This window comes from Cariama cristata, unplaced genomic scaffold (assembly GCF_000690535.1).
Source record: "Cariama cristata isolate BGI_N322 unplaced genomic scaffold, ASM69053v1 scaffold8940, whole genome shotgun sequence".
NCBI lineage: Eukaryota > Metazoa > Chordata > Aves > Cariamiformes > Cariamidae > Cariama > Cariama cristata.
In genome coordinates, this window is record NW_009592917.1 from 18,239 (window position 1) to 32,180 (window position 13,942).

Genomic DNA, 13,942 nt, shown 5'->3' on the forward strand with positions numbered 1-13,942 from the left:
CCCTGACCATGCTCCCCCAGTCCGGTTTCCCGCCTGCTGTGGAGTCGAGTTCTGGGACTTCGGGTGCCTGCCCTGCCCTGTGAGCACTGCGAGCTACCGCAGCACGGCACGCAGTCCGGCGGTCATCATCAGGAAGAGCAGTATTGGTTTTGTATATTTCTATTTCTATTAGTAGTAGTATTAGCTTTAATATTATTTATACTATTTTCACTGTTATTGTTTTATTAGAGTTTGTTTTAAGTTCCAACCCATAAGTCTCTCTCCCTTCACTCCTCTACTTCCCATTCTGGGAAGGGATGGGGTTAACAGAGAGCATCTGCCACCCGCTTTAAGTGCTGGCCCAGCCTTAAACGGTGACACTCTCCAAGCTCCAGATAAATAACTGTACACCAATGGAAGCAGTTCTGTTGTGAAAAGAGAGAGGAAGGCTGGCTCTGCTGTGGTAACCCTAACTGAAGACTGAGAGATTAAAGCATTACCTCCAAATACATCTGCACAGAAAGCAGAAATAATTGCCTTAACCAGGGCTCTAGAACCGGCCAAAAGAAAAAGAGTTAATATATATTTACAGAACCCAAATATGCCTTTGGAGTTGTTCATGCCCATGGCGCTATTTGGAAGGAACAAGGGCTTTTATCTGTCAGTGGTATATCTATAAAGTATGCAGTGGAGCTCTTAAACTTGTTGGAAGTCGTACAGAAACCAAACGAAGTTCCTGTAATTCATTGTAAGGCACACCAAAAAGGAAATTCAGACATAATTCGAAGAAACTGGAGGATGGATGAAGCTGCAAGATGTGTGGCACTAAGTGCCACAATTCATGTTCTAATTCCATGAAAGGAAATACAAATAGAATACCAAAACTACAAGGAAAAAGAAGATAAATTAGCTGAGTTACTACAGTGCAAAAAGGACAGAGGGTGGTGGATTACCTCACATGGACAACTTATAATGACTCCTGAAATTATGAGAAAGCTGATGACTAAAACCCGTGATGAGACACACATGGAACAGAAGCAACGGTTGAATCAGCAAAATGTTATGCAATAGGAGTCAAAATGTTGCTTATTGCCAAAAGCGTGAGTAACAAATGTCAAATTTGTCATAGGAACAATCTGAAAATACAAACCTGACCCCCTCCTGTAGAGGTAAGAAAAAACGTTAAGTCCTGGTGAGTATTGGCAAATAGATTTTTCAGAATTGCCATGGTGTAACAAATACCGGTATTTACTGGTATTGGTAGATACCTTCTCTGGATGGCCTGAAGCTTTCCCGTTTTGAACTAACAAGGCAAAAGAAGTAACAATCCAGCAGACAGGTAGAAAGAATGAATCAAACACTGAAATGACAAATTTCTAAATTATGCCAGGAAGCTCAGTTAAAATGGGCTGAAGCTTTGCCACTTACTCTATTGAGAATTAGTGTGACACCCAGTGCTAGAGAAAAGATAAGCCCTTTTGAAATTCTATATGGCAAATCTTGTTACGTCAATTTGACAGGAAGGTCCGAACAAATACATATAGTAGAGGAGAAAGTGTTAACTATCATTTATCCTTAAATAAGATGTTGAGTTCCCAAAAACACTGGTACATACTTCTAAGGATGCTCATACCCCTTGAATTCCTGGTGCATTCCTTTTGTCCTGGAGACCAAGTCTATCTACAGATGTGGAAGGACAATCCCCTTGAAGAAAAGTGGAAAGGACTCTTTCAAGTATTGCTGACTACAAACACTGCTGTAAAACTTAGAGGGGTAGAATCCTGGATTCATTACACTACAATAAAGAAGGCACCCCCTGGACTGTGGACATCAGTGCGTAAAAGACCATTGAAACTCATTTTAAAATCCAAATAATTATTTGCACCTGGAATGCTGCTGAATCATTTGTTCATTCAGATTGTACACAAGCAATATTTGCTGTTTGTATCCTTGTAACTGTAGGGGGAATAATCATATTAATCAAATTAAATAAGGAATTCAAGTTTTGCCAAGTTGTTCAAAATAGAATTGAAGATAATACTGAGCTTGCTAGTGCTTTCATTAAATACTATTAGATTGCAGCTTTTGTTGCCAAAATGGGATAGGAATTGAAATGTTTGGAAACTCTTAGCCCAAGAGGTAACCAATGCATCCTCTTTTTGTATTGCAGCAGGAAACTCATCAGGAGGAAAGTATAGTTCATGCCTTATAGGAATACCAACTTCTTTAGAGATACTAAGGAACTATATACAATGTTTCCAAACTTTGATAATGAACTAACTTATACTATACATGACATGGGAAAAGCAACTAAAGTCAAGGAAAGAGGGATGCTAAAAGTGTGAGGAACACTCCCTGCAAGGCTTTGTGATGCTTTTAAATCACTCTGTGAAATGCAAAAATCTAACACGTCTACAGCCTCCTCTAAATTGTAATGTCACCCAGTTTCAAAGCCATACCTAAGCACATACCAAATTATCTATGAGCTGGTTTTTATTATGTGCCTGATTACTGTATACCTACATACCAGCAAATGCCACTGGAGGACCACGCTCCATAGGAAGAATGGCCCCATTGTTATTAAATAAAGAAGATTTAGAACATGATAAATGGATTAAGGGAAACACACATCAACTGCCCAAAGCTTGTGACTCTCAAGTCACTTTATATAGTTCGAGTGACATGTCGCCCGCAGCTATATTAGCACCTGGAGCTGGAGTGGCTATGAATTATCATTCAATAAAAATAATTATTTGTGCCCTAGTAAAATATATAAATTATACTTCACAGGCACTTAAGCTATTGCAACTGAAGTGATGCAAATATGAGAAGCTACTCTTGAGAACAGACGTGCAGTCGATTACCTACTCCTAAGATATAATCACGGCTGTGAAGAATTTAAGGGAATGTATTGTTTTAATCTGACAGATAATTCACAATTAGCAGAGAGAAAGATTCAGCAATTAAAGGAATTGGCATCTAAGGTTACAGAATGAGAAGAATTAGATCTTTCTTGGTTACTCTTGGGGCTTCCCAATCTTAATTGGTTGAAACAGTTTTTTCTGTTTGCACTGTTCATCATAGTTCTGATTTTTGTAACTACTTGTTTGATTCAGTGTATGCCCTTTTGTAAACCAAATAATCTATAAAAGGAATGATATGAGACTTACACTGTTTTAACATCGTAAGTCTCAAAGGGGGGAATCGATATAATCAAAGTAACAAACTATTTGTATAGAAGACTGTGTTCTACCTAATAATATTGTTGAATTGTTATAATGCATTTAATATCTGGTACTGGTAACTGTAGTTAATAATTACAAGGCTTGGATCATACCTTGATTTGAATCTTGGGTGAGATGACTTTGATTAACAACAGATTCATGAAGTGAGTTAGGGTATGTAAAGTCCTACAAGTTTATGAGAACATCTGGACGGATTGTGTTAAGGATGAATTATTTGACAACCTGGCAAAGTGACCGTTTGATTAACCAACTTGTCGATGAAACTAGTTTTTACTGTGTCCTGAAGTGAACTGCCTTCATTATAATACTAAAAATCACACTCACAGGTCAAGAAGAGCCTTTCCCAGGTGAAGACCCTTCCCCTGAGCATGCATAGTTATATGAATTAATACGTAATCATATGTAAATTACTAACCAATCAGTAGTTAGTAGGCATGTATGGAAAAGTACTAATCTGTGATTTTTGTGTATTAAAAGAACACTGAAACTTGTGTTTGGTGTGTTTGACTTGTGGAAAAGTCCACCAAGCACCCAGCAGATACAATATCTCTCCTGAGCGTGTGGAATTGGTTCATTGCATGCCAGGCACAAATCTGCTTTTCGGACAACAATTTGGCATACTAAGTTGGAGGATCTTTGAATTATTTTCAGCTAACAAGGATACGGCCTTGCCTCTTCTGTTCTTAGGTTCACTACTTAGGAAAATTCTTTGGGAGAAAAAACTTAAATGCTTTCCCCTGCTGCTGCTTATAGATCTAGAGCTGGGAATTTGTACAAGAGAACTCAATGTTAAACATAGCAAAATCAAGACAACTATAAAGGAATTGGAGAGACAAACATAAGGGTGCAGCATCAATAAATATTTGGGTTCCATTATAGGAGTGCCATTGTGTCTGTCTTTTATCAGTTGAAAGAATATTTGATAACATACAATCCAGTTACATTTACTAAGAGGAATGAAAATGATAAAATAACAGCAATAAAAAAAAATTTCCAAGCCAAAACTAGAAATGCCTATTTTACCTGGTACTTTGCAGTGCCTCCTCCTTTGCTAGTAACATTTATTGTTACTTCTTCCTCCTCCTCCTCCAAGAACTTCTGACAATATTCTGAGTCTTTCTCCAGAACATAGCCAGTTGCTTCAATTACATCTTCAACATGGAAAATCTTCATTGAAAATTCACAGAAGAAATACAAGTCATGTCAAAAACTAATCAACACCTTTTCTGTTTTCTAAATCTTACATAAAAAGCTGAACAGGGCATGCCCTTCTCTTTCAATGTTGTAACAGATCCTGCAAATTTCAACTTAATCTTTCTTACGATTTTTGTAAACCTAAACTAAGAGCTGCTGTAAGTTTGTTAATGGGCCTCTCCACATGACCGCTAACATTACTTTTACTTTAGCCTATATAATGTGTATGAGAAACATACATAAAAGCGTAATAACAAAGTTGCATGGGGGTTAGGGGGGAATTCTTTAAGGCTTTGATTTTTCTGTGTTCAACCCAGGTTGAAAGTAAAGTGTCACTGATGGACTGATTTTAATCAGTAATAAATCCATCAGAAAAAATACTACAGCCCTGTACTTCAAAGCACTGAAGCTATTTTATATTTTCAAAAACAAAAAGGCTTACAAGTCCTGGAAACACACATTTAAGATACGTTTTTTTGTTAAGAAAAAGGTGATATACCTGTATTTTCTATAGACACTAACCACGCAAACACTGTATATGTGCATACAAAGTGTCTTGCATAATCAAAGAAACATCTACCTACCTCAACAGGGTAACTCCTCCCTGAGATCCTTAGAATGGGACAGTGTGAAAAATAGCTGGAAAATTTCTCACTGTCTACAGTAGCACTCATTAAAATCAGATGCAGGTCTGAACGCTTATGCAAGATCTCCTTCAGAATAACTAGCAAGAAATCAGACTGGACACTTCTTTCATGTACCTAGAATTAGAAAAACATATCTATAGTAAGGCTTTTGTATAAGTCAAGGCCCAGAATAAGTACAGTTTCTGAAGAATAGTAAGAACTGATAACCTCATCTACAATAACATGAGATACACTTGAAAGAAGACCATCTTCTTGAAGTTTCCGAAGTAGGACACCTGTTGTACAGTAGAGTAGTCTGGTGGCTTCTCCTGTTCTTGATTCCATACGAATCTGATATCCGCACAGGGAATTCTTTAAAAACAAATATTTAAAATATAGGAATAACTTAAAATAGTATACAAGCTAGAGAGATTCAAAATGAAGTGAAATTTAAGCACTGTTAGATTCAGACACTGCACAAGTTGCTAATTAAACAGTATGGTGAGTGACTACCACAGTTTTTTCATACATGCACTTTCTTTTTTTAGGAAAGGGAAAATACACTGAAATCTACAATTAAGTTTCTCCAGAGTAGCAAAGAGCTAGTAAACTCAGTGTTCTTCGCAGTCCTCAAACAAAAATATTTTCGCACTAATAGACTACCATAAAAAATACAGGACATCAGTCTTCTTCAATTAACAAAACAACTCATGTCGGAAGGGACATCTCTCAAAACAGTGCCTCACTCAAAGTCCAGACTGGATTGCTCAGAGCCTTATGCAGAGGAGTTTTCTCCATCCCTAATGACAGAGATGCCATAGCCTCTGGGCAATCTGCTCCAATGTTTGACTATCCCCATGAAGAAACAGTCTTGGTCTTAATCACCCTCTAAGGATTTTAGGGATCATATATGCATACCCAGAAGTTCACAGGTGACAATTTGGAAAGAAACAGCTGACATAGCAAGAAGCCCTTTTCAAGAGAAAATAACATCTAATTATTTGTTTGTGTAAGAAATAATGTTTTCATTTTGTACCAACAATCCCACCCCTTGTATTTGATCAACACTAGAAAAAGGAATTCAGACACATCTTACTTTTCCTCCTGGTCCTGATTCGCAGCCTAGCTCTTCACAAACCCTTGTTGCCAGACTCACTGCTGAGATTCTTCGGGGTTGTGTGCAAACAATATTACATTTATTTGATCCTTCATCTAGCAACAAGTCTTCTAACAAGAAATGGGGCACCTGAGTACTCTTCCCACTGCCTGTTTCACCAGCCACAACTACTACTCTATGTTTTTTAAGAGTTTCTACAATTGAGTACCTGTGCTTAAACACAGGTAACTCCTGTCTCTCTTTCAGAAGCTTCTGGTATCTGGAGGAACTTTGCAGCTTTTTGAACAAAATCCTTGAAGGTTCCAAGTTATCTGTGTCTGAAGTCTCAAGGGAGAGACTGCTGAAGTCCTCATCAGAAACTAAGTTTTCCCAGGAATCTTCAGGATCCTCAGATACTTTTGGCTGGTTTTCAGATTGTAGCTGTTGTTGTTGTTTGAGTTTGTTTAATAATCTAGCAATAAAGTTATCACGAGGTTTGTTGGTTTCTATCTTGTTTTCTTCTTCCTTTTTCTTTTCAATATCCCTCCATTCTAGCCAGACATCTCGGTAGGTAGGAGGCAGTAACTGATGAACTGACTTCAGGTGGAAAAAGCAGAAAAAAAAAATTACTTTATGTACTACACAGTAGTATCACTGACATTTTATGTGTAAATGAACTTGAGTGGCAAAAGATAAGACAAAACATGAAATAGGGAGCTATTTCTAAATACAGAAACTATGAAAACTAATATAAATGTCAACATACACTTTTTATTTTCAACTGGCTTGTGTTCTTTACAACACTGAAAGAACAGTTTTATTATCAAAAAAATTCCTCCCTGTATGCTGCAACACATATATATCATTGTAGATAGAAGCAAGTGAACATATAATACAACCAAATAATTTAATGGGAAACACCATTACACTGTTTTTGGAATTTAACTACAGATATCGTAACAAACAAGTGCACAGGCAGATTCCAGGCTAAGAACAGTAATACTGGTGAAAATCTTACTTGTCCTTTGGTTAAATGATAGAGTGCCAAAGTAGCAGCTAGATGTTGTGCTTGCATGCTATCTTCTGTTACGATTGTAGGACACATTGCCATTACATCATCTGATGATTTGGTAATCCTGACCCTTAAAGACAAATTCATACAGGCATTTCTCTTAATTTTTGTGACCTATATAACTAGCACACCTGTCAATGTTTTTGTTTGAAACGTAAGAGTGAAATTCAAATGAAGAAACTATGCTAAATAAACTTAATGTTACTCAATAATATTTTGTAAACAAGAAACAGCCAATAAAGTTTGACTGAATAGCATAAGACTTTCAGCAGCAGATTCCAGCAGTGAATTTGTGATTTTTTTTTTTTCTCTTAACACACACCTTCATTTTCTTCAAAGCCGAAGCGTTTATACACATACAGATCACCATTAAGGCTAGCTGCTTTGGAAGAAGTATTAAATATTCTTGTGCTTGTAAATACTTAGCATAAATTGAGATGACAGTTAATGATCTACTGAGATGCAAACATCTGTTTAACAGATACATGCTAGTCAGACCAGCAGTCAAATTTCTCATATTCTTAGGAGGACAGTACACTAGTAGCTTTTAACTTCAGCAAGAAGATAGGTTTTCACTTGGTTCCTTCAAGAAGCATTATTCATTTGTAATGCCGTGTCTACTTTATTTCTACATGATAATATTCTACTTTATACCACTAGACTAATTTTCTACAAGAAATTTAAAAATCACTGATACTGCACTGTTTTGGTCAGAAACTTACAGTAGCTTTTACACAAATTTCTAACTTGCACTTTATTTTAAACAATCCCCAAAGGGTTTTTTGTATTCATATGTTTAAAACCTATGATTTAATATATTACTTTGAATGACAATACCAGAAGTTAATTGTCCAAATTTATCTCACTGGTTTGCTTCAGAACCTTTCATTCAGCAGTACAGAATTGAAAACTAATCCCATCTTTATAGGATCATTCACTAGAATCTTATTTTTGTGATAGTGTCTAGTCTTTTGCAGAGCTATCCAGAGTGAAATACTTTCCTGGTCAACAAAAAAAAAAAAAAAAAAAGAAAGAGTTTGGGTTAAAGACCCTATATTCATGTAAATCTGGATCAACACGACAAGACAGAAGTAGTCAGCATTTTTATTTTTAAATGAACCAAAAGTAAAATGTAAAGTTCATAGGGAATACGTACCTACATTTCCAATATTTGCCAACAGGAAGCTTTTCAAAAGCAGGATTTGGGCTCTTAGGAAAATTCTTCCTGCACCAGTCAATCAAAAATTGTTTTGGAGATTTACCAGTCCAGCTTCGAGCACTATAATCAAAATTTCTTACATCTAGCGGTTCTTTCTTTTTCACTACAAGAGTAGAAACACACATTTTAAGAGTCCTAAAATTTATTTTACATTCCTTTGATAGCAAAGACTGTTTTTACCTTTTCTTCAAATGTATTTTTACTAGACAGCACTATTTTCTGAAATGTTTTGCAGAAATACTGGTACTGATACATGACAGAAATTCCTGATTTTCCCATGGAAGTATCTAGCAGGAAATTAATTACAATATTTTGTTTGCCATCTTTGATCACCCAATAATTTAAGAACTTTCACTAAAGTTTCGTTATCGGAAAATAATGTAACACTTCTAAGGTTTATAAAGAAAACAGTTTAAAAATATGAGAGGGTGACAACAGAAAGAGTAATTAGCCCTACAATTAAAAAAAATTTTAGACATGACAGTGGTAAAAATAGCTTTCAATGTCATCTATTAAAACCAGTACAGATCCTTTAAAGTTAGCTTAGTCAGTGAGGTAGTTACCTGCCTTTTGCACAATCAGAGCTTGATGACTTAGCACTGCAATGCAATACAATCTAGAAAAGCAAGAACCAATAGTGGAAATCTGTGGTACACTTCAAGCTTTTACTGAACTACTTCCAACACACCTTTGTCTTCCTTTGTAGCACCATCGGGTTTTTCAAGCAAGCTCAAATTCAAAGTGGTTTCTTGAGGCTGAGGTGTTGGAGTTTTTTTCTTTTCATTTTGTTGTTGGTTTGATATCTTTATAGCTGGATTAAATACCGGATGTTCTTCAAGTATGGTCATTTCTGTCAGAGAGAGAATGCAACCTTCACCCACCAACTGCTAGGCATTTATTCTTTAAAAAGAAAAGATCAATTGTATTAATTCATACTGAGCACCCAAAAACATAAGTAGTGAAATGTTACTGACTTTTTAGAATTTGACCCACATGGAAAGGACAGATTCAGGAAAGCCTGCAATTGACATAGTGGCATAGAACATGATGAAATCAATTCTATCTGACTCAGAGACTTACTTGCCTAATGAATACACAGGCCACAAAATAAAACACAGGTAATTTGCATAGCTCTACCTTGCTGAATTCTTCTTATTTTCTCCTGTGCTACCTTCTGGCCTTGCTTGTCTTTGTCCTGCTTGGAGATGCTTGCTTGTTCTTTTGCTTCTGAAAGCTTGGCAGCCAGATGCACATACCTCTCATTCTATTTCAAACATACAGAACTATTAATTACAAATTGAATATTGTATGCTTGCCACATTTAATGACCTTCATAATGACATGGGGGCTCCATCCTTTATACCAAGCTTACACAAGGAGGAACCATTAGTTTTTACATAAGTAACAGTCAAAACCTCTCAGAATTTGATAGTCACTTTCCTAATTCACTAAGAAGCGTTTCAAGAATTTTTCCTTTCCAGCACAATGCGCTCAGTATTTTGAACCCCATACAAAAAAAAAAAACAGGGAAAGGAAAAACAACTTAGGAAAGGAGAAGTTTGAACACATTTCCCCTTCAGTAGCCTGTAAATGTAAAAATAGATAATGTAAAAGAAGTATTCAATCCCCAATTTTTAACAAATATATCCACCACTTGCAGATGTACCAGACATCAGTTTTTGAAAGACTTCCATGAAGTGTTATTCTGTCTTACTGGATCAAACTTTTCTTCATCTGCCTCTTTCATAGACTCATTCTTCTCTTCAACACTCTGTTGCTCGGCATATCGCAAAATCCATTCTTTCATACTTACTTCTTTCTCTTTCCCCACATTTGTCTCCTAGGAAGAGCAATGAAAATTAAAATCAATTATAACAGTAAGTGAAAACACCAATGCTTTTCTCTGCCAATATTTAGGAACCACTGCTTAAGATTTATATATAAAACTAAGTTATATGACACAAATTACAAAAAAACATGGAACAAACTTCTCCAACCAGGGTAAACATCTCACAATACACTTAAATAGATCTTCACACTTGGCCAATTACAACTGCTGTGAGAAAAAAAATGCTTTTGCAAGAAATCTTTTCTATTTCTAGGTTTAAGATTCAACAACCTCAAAAATCAAACCACTCTAAGTACACAGGCAAACTTAAACCCATACAAGCATGTAAAGAGTGCCATCTGTAAATAAACAGAATGAACCCATTCCAGCAAAAAATTGAGCTATGCTTTGCCACAAAAATAAACTATGAAGAGCCTCTAGACTTCACATGAAAAAAATGTTACCTTCAACTGACCATTCCACTGAAGTTAAAATAATGTGGGTGACAATTATTAAGCATACCATATTTTCAGAAGTTTTTCACACTAGTGTTAGAAGTCAATGCAAATTCTGTATTTTAGAAAACTTCATCCTCTCTTTCCCCTAGTAAATTAATTTCTCAGATTACCTTAGTTTCAGGGCCATTTTCTTTCTTTTTGTTATCTACTAAGCGAGGTGGAGGTTCATGTTGTGACACAGGAGAACAAAACTTTGCTCTAGGTCTCTGTTGTTGTTCTTCAAACTGCTGGCTAAAACCTTCAGGCAAGGCATCTTCAAAATAAAAAACCCATGTCATAGAATATTTCAATAATAACCACTGAAAATCTTTTACAGTGTGTTGGGAGCCAACTAGAAAAACATAAAACAAAACCAGCGTGCCTGAAATAAAAGTAGACTTTAGCATTTAGATAAGCCAGCATTTGCTTGTTGGACTTCCATAACACTCTAAAAGTAGAACAAGAGGTCTACAAGACTTTATACACTGAAAAAATATCTCAGAATGAGTCAGCAACACACCTAGGAAAAGAACACTGTGATGACTACTAGTCTTAGTGAAACAATATATTTAACTACTACTATGAAGAATTCCTGTGCCAGAACAGGTCCTGTTACTCTTCTGTTAAAAACTGTAGTAAATCCTCTGTCACCATACTCACCGTCAGGAAGGTTTAAACAAAGCCAATCAAGTGCAGAGTGAAGATCGCCACCATATAAAAGTGTATTTTTCATTGCTTCTTCAATGTGTTCAGTCTTAAAAGAGAATCTTTGTAAAGCCATGTATACGTCCTACAAATTAAAAAAGTCAGAAAATATTAGGATTTAACCTAGCAATCTAATACACGCTTGTAAACTCCTATTTCCCACATATCAGATAACTGGCATTAAATGGAGGTAAAGAGTGTAAATTAATATATCAGAAGGCTGAGTAGAAAATGTGTGTTGTATACAGAATTTATAACATTTTTACTGTAAATATGTATGCATGTGTAAATAAATCTACATTCCAGCCTCTGTACAGAATGCATTTTCTAGTTAGACACACAAAACAATCAGATTAAGTTCTATTCCTCTATCCTGTCTGAAGTCTCCGATTTTAGTTACTGAATGCATACTTGTCAATTTCACTGACTAATCATTAATGTAACTACTAGAAAGCATGCTACACTGGCTTGTACTGCATGCAGAAGTATAATATGATGCATGATACGAATGACAAAAAAGAAACTGTTTATTCTGAATTAACAATGGTTGGAGAACATTTTAAACTCTACCTGTAGTTTCTTAGCAGTAAGTCTTCTGGAAATCATTCCTTTGTCATCATTTTGTTTTTTATGGTCATTGATTACATCAATAATCCTTTTCTCCAAATTACCATTTATCATTACCTGCATATAGAAAATCAGTTGATACAAAGCAAAACATTACAAATTTTTATAACATACCAATGCGCTTCATGGCTAAGAAAATAAGCACGTAGACATCTCTTTACCATTCAAATCCCAACTTTTCAGCTTTCCATAAGCACAGTAAATATTTCTTATGAAAGAGAGACTTTTTTTCTTTTTATTTTTGCAAGCTATACACTTTTACTTGAAAGAGAAGACTTAATTCCTTATTACAGAGAAGGCCCATTTACATCTTCAAGGAATTTTAGTATGTCAAGGGAAACACTGTTATGGAAATAAAAAAAAATTCTACCAGAAGGAACAAGGCCTTTGTCCTCTGCTTACAAGAATTGGTATAAAATAATTTGACCATCAAGATACAATCTGTGACACTCTCCTTCCTATCTGTCTTAAAAAAATAATTTTAGTAAAATACTAATTCTAGTACTTTTAACACTTCTAAAACATAAACCATGCTTTGGTTGCTACTGAGGTGGTTGCATAAAATCTGTATTCTTCCTCTGGCAGGAAGAATCCACATGCACAGCAGAAGCCCAAACAGTCCATTTGTTACTTAAAAAATATAGACATTCTCCTGCTCGGTTAGTTTACCCCTATTTCTTAAAACACACTCAAAATCCCACACGTATCAAGCTCAAACACAGTCAATGTCTAAATTAGGAATGTAGTTTACCTGCATAAAATAATACTGAAGAAAAGCTGAAGAAATATTTACTCAGGTAAAAATTTACTCAGCTAAGAGTACTATGAAAACGAAAGTTGTTTTACCTAAAGAAGATACTCACCTTAAGAACAGATTTATCTAGATTTGCAGCAGCACTGGAATCTGTTGTTGAACTAAAACTGTAAGTTTTTGGACCTGCAAATTCCAAATAACCATCAATCACATAAGCAGAACACAGAGAACATCGTTTATAGTAGCTAAAGCAGACCTAACATAACAGGTTAGTGCAAGCAAATATTACACTAATTTGCCAGAAACATGCAGGTACATACTAACAACAAGAATAATCAATGGTACAGAGAGGCCCTTAAACAAGGAAGATCAAAGAAGGGTATGACTGTTAGCAGACAAAATATAAAATCCCAAGTAGTACAATGAAAGGAAATGAGACTGACTGCTCACTGTCTCTCAACACTGGAACAAGGACTGCCAAATAGGGAAGCTAATGGCAGGTTCAAAACAAGCAGGACTGTGGAGGTTTTTTATTACAAAGCACACAGGAATGTAACAGAACTCTTTGCCACCAAAGCTGTGGATATTGGATATTTACTGAAGTCCATGGGCAGACAGAATAGCTTTGTAGTAATCAATCAAGATCACAAGGCATGAGATCACAAGGCATGTGAAGGACAATCAGGGGATCAGGACTAGCCAGTATAGGTTCATGAAAGGCAAGTCCTGCTTGACCAACCTGATCTCCTTCTATGACCAGGTGACTCGCTGGGTGGATGAGGGAAAGGCTGTGGATGTGGTCTACCTGGACTTCAGCAAGGCCTTTGATACTGTCTCCCACAGCATTCTGCTGGAGAAACTGGCAGCTCATGAGCTGGACAGGAATACCCTTCGCTGGGTAAAAAACTGGCTGGCCGCCCGTGCCCAGAAAGTGGTGGTGAATGGAGCTAAATCTAGTTGGCGGCCGGTCACAAGTGGTGTTCCCCGGGGCTCAGTGTTGGGGCCAGTCCTGTTTAACATCTTCATTGATGATCTGGACGACGGGATCGAGTGCACCCTCAGCAAGTTGGCGGACGACACCAAGCTGGGTGGGAGTGTTG

The 13,942-nt window shown here is 36.4% G+C and overlaps 1 protein-coding gene across 1 annotated transcript in view; it reads right to left on the reverse strand.

The window, feature by feature from the left end:
- Positions 1 to 13,025, reverse strand: part of DHX29 (DEAH (Asp-Glu-Ala-His) box polypeptide 29) — a gene marked incomplete at both ends in the record, with an annotated part of 28,035 nt that extends 15,010 nt beyond the window's left edge. Inside the window, 13 exons of the mRNA XM_009701622.1 lie at positions 4,248 to 4,391; positions 5,003 to 5,179; positions 5,273 to 5,416; positions 6,141 to 6,737; positions 7,159 to 7,282; positions 8,369 to 8,534; positions 9,120 to 9,281; positions 9,569 to 9,695; positions 10,146 to 10,271; positions 10,888 to 11,030; positions 11,417 to 11,546; positions 12,032 to 12,145; positions 12,952 to 13,025. Of these exons, the coding sequence (XP_009699924.1) occupies positions 4,248 to 4,391; positions 5,003 to 5,179; positions 5,273 to 5,416; positions 6,141 to 6,737; positions 7,159 to 7,282; positions 8,369 to 8,534; positions 9,120 to 9,281; positions 9,569 to 9,695; positions 10,146 to 10,271; positions 10,888 to 11,030; positions 11,417 to 11,546; positions 12,032 to 12,145; positions 12,952 to 13,025 (2,228 nt within the window). The remainder of the gene's footprint in view (positions 1 to 4,247; positions 4,392 to 5,002; positions 5,180 to 5,272; positions 5,417 to 6,140; positions 6,738 to 7,158; positions 7,283 to 8,368; positions 8,535 to 9,119; positions 9,282 to 9,568; positions 9,696 to 10,145; positions 10,272 to 10,887; positions 11,031 to 11,416; positions 11,547 to 12,031; positions 12,146 to 12,951) is intronic.
- Positions 13,026 to 13,942: the final 917 nt, after the last annotated feature.